The sequence below is a fragment of the Diadema antillarum genome, unplaced genomic scaffold (assembly GCF_040938485.1).
Source record: "Diadema antillarum isolate AM-2024a unplaced genomic scaffold, OU_Dant_1.0 scf00000150, whole genome shotgun sequence".
In the NCBI taxonomy this organism is placed as follows: domain Eukaryota; kingdom Metazoa; phylum Echinodermata; class Echinoidea; order Diadematoida; family Diadematidae; genus Diadema; species Diadema antillarum.
Window position 1 is genome coordinate 690,832 of NW_027271039.1, and position 2,728 is coordinate 693,559.

General features: G+C 42.6%; 1 protein-coding gene across 1 annotated transcript; it reads left to right on the forward strand.

Annotated features, from left to right (window-relative positions):
• Positions 1-254: 254 nt before the first annotated feature.
• LOC139721768 (toll-like receptor 4) lies at positions 255-2,417 on the forward strand. Its single transcript, XM_071633092.1, has 2 exons — positions 255-310; positions 1,595-2,417. The coding sequence occupies exons 1-2, from the start codon at positions 255-257 to the stop codon at positions 2,415-2,417; spliced, it is 879 nt and encodes a 292-aa protein (XP_071489193.1).
• Positions 2,418-2,728: the final 311 nt, after the last annotated feature.

The window sequence follows — 2,728 nt, forward strand, 5'->3', positions numbered from 1 at the left end:
AGAACAAAATTAGCACTTTGCACAATGAATCGTTTGCATCCTACCGAATGCTCCGCAGAATCAAATTAGATTTTAACAATTTATCTCGAATCGAAAGCGGAACATTCATGCCCTTGACGTTTTTGGAGCGCCTAGATCTGTCTAACAATCGACACTTATCACTCGGGGAAAACCTGTTTAGATACTGCAGATTACGTTATCTGAAGGCCGATGACTGTATGCTAATAGCCTTCCCGAGCAAGCTTATGACGCAGATGGTTCACAAGTCCTCTTTAAGCCTGCATCAGAACTACATCAACAGAATCGCATGGTCAGAATGCCGTGGAAACTTGTATCAAAATGTTTCACTCTTTGGGAACCTTTTCACTGAAATTTCAAGGGATACGTTCGAAGTGAACTGTTCGCTTGACTCACTCGATCTTTCGTATAACTTCATACAAAGAGTGGAAGCTAAGGCAATCGTGTTGTTGAATGTTTCGTCATTGAGTCTTACTGGAAATCCATTAAAGGAAACAGGACTTGCACACCTTTTTGAGGGTCTGGGGTTGTCAAGAAACCCGATGACAGCTTTGATCCTTCAGGATGTAGGCCTCAGTACGATAACACCAGGACTTTTCTCCCACTTGCGGGCTGTGAGTATATATCAGTTGGACCTGGGATCGAACGAGCTCACCACGCTCCCTTCGAATGCCTTCGAGGACCTTACCGATGTTTCTGAACTAATACTAGACAATAACAACTTAGTGAGTCTTAATCCCAACTATTTCCACGGGACGACAGCCATGAGATATCTCTCGGTACAGTGTGTTTCCGAACTTTCTCTGAACGTTGCGAACGAGGAATGGGAAGCGAACTTAACGGAACTTAGTCTGGGTCTCGGTTCCTTTGATAGCATAGGGGCGCATGCGTTCAAGGGTCTTACAGCTCTCAAGACATTAGATTTAAGTTTCACCTCATTAGCGGCGTTTTCAAATACGTCATTTCATGATCTGAAGGCGTTGGAGGTATTAGATCTTGAATACAGCACGATTTCAGCTCCGCTTCATATTAAGGGATCTTTCCTGAAAGAAATAGATTTTGAAGGTGCAGACAAGATTCCAGAGCAAATGCTTTTTCCAGGTACACTGCAGAAGAACACACCGTCCGTAGAAAGACTCTCATTTGAAAGCGCAGAAATCATCATTTGGCAGTTGTGGAACGGAGTAAACTCCACATTTTCTGCCCTAGAGAGGTTAAGGGTATTAATTCTCACTGACACATCCTTAAATTCTGTTCCTTGTGGATTCTTTAACGACCTAGCCCAGTTACATGAATTGTATCTTGCGCAGTGTAATTTGAATGTCTTGGAATCCTGCTCGTTTGCAGGTTTGCCAAATCTTTTGATTCTTGATCTCGGAATGAATCCACTTAAAAAGATCGCATTTCATCCTTTTCAAGGGATGATCCATCTGCTAGAACTTAGGTTGTATAGTATTGAGCTCGATCGTGTTACTGCGGGACTCTTTCAAAATTTGTCAAGCTTGGTTAGATTGGATCTCAGTGACAACAGTCTTTCTACAATACGTTCCAGCTTCTTTAAACCCATTAAAACCAGTTTACAGAGCGTCCGCTTATCCGGCAACCCCTGGAATTGTGACTGCCGACTGCGCTGGCTGGTTGAGTGGCTTGGTGAGAAGACAATTCGGCTTGAAAATGAAGCAGAAACGATATGCTCAAAGTCAGGGTCAATTAAGACATTTCAGGGAGAGAAGCTGACAAGCTTTGATCCTGGCAGTCAATGCGGTCCAAACATCATTCAGCCCTGCGCTCTCGTTGCCGCCGGAATCACCCTCTTGGTCATAATAATTCTGATCTATAACAAATGGTCGCAAATGAAGTATAAGTTTTTCATCCTCAAGCTACACTTTAAAGGTTTCAAACACATACCTGACCATGATAAACGGGGAGATTTTCATTTCGACATAGGTGTTCTGTTCCACAGCGATGACGAACAATGGGCGAGTGGCGACTTCTGTCGAGGACTGCGTGAGACGATGCCAGATTATAATCGCATCTCTTTGGGCGATGATGATCTGCCATTGCATATGTTTTACCTAGACGCCGTCCACCAAGTCATATCCCACAGCTTCAAGATCATCTTTGTCATATCCCCGACAGCCATTCAGGACCACATGTTTATGATGAAATTCCGGATTGCGTTTGATCACTATAACGACGTTCTAACGGAAAAGATTCTGCTAGTTTTTCTAGAGGACATTCCTGACAAGGACTTGCCGTTCCTCGTTCGACTGTTTCTTAGCGACAACCGCCCTTATCTCAGGTGGACTAAAGACGAAAGAGACAGGCCCTTCTTTTGGGACGCTCTGGCAAAGTACCTCACAACTAATGCAAAATGCAACCCACTTATCCCACTTTAAAGCGAAAGTACATTCTGTCTTTTAATCAGAGGGAAGTATAATCAAATAAGAGTAAAATTAGAGTAAAATAAAGATGTATCATCCTAATCTGATATAAAGTAGAAATGAAACGGTATTAAGAAGAGTCACATCCGTATCAAAACAAACCATTTCTTTCAAATCTGAATGAGGTAATCACCATACAGACGTCTTATTGGTTTGTACACTAAACCATAGACCAGCGTAGAACTGCTCCCGTTGAAACCCATCCTTCAGAGATCGTGATGAAGGCGAAATCTGTTTTATACTATTTTTGTCGAACAGTAACTTAA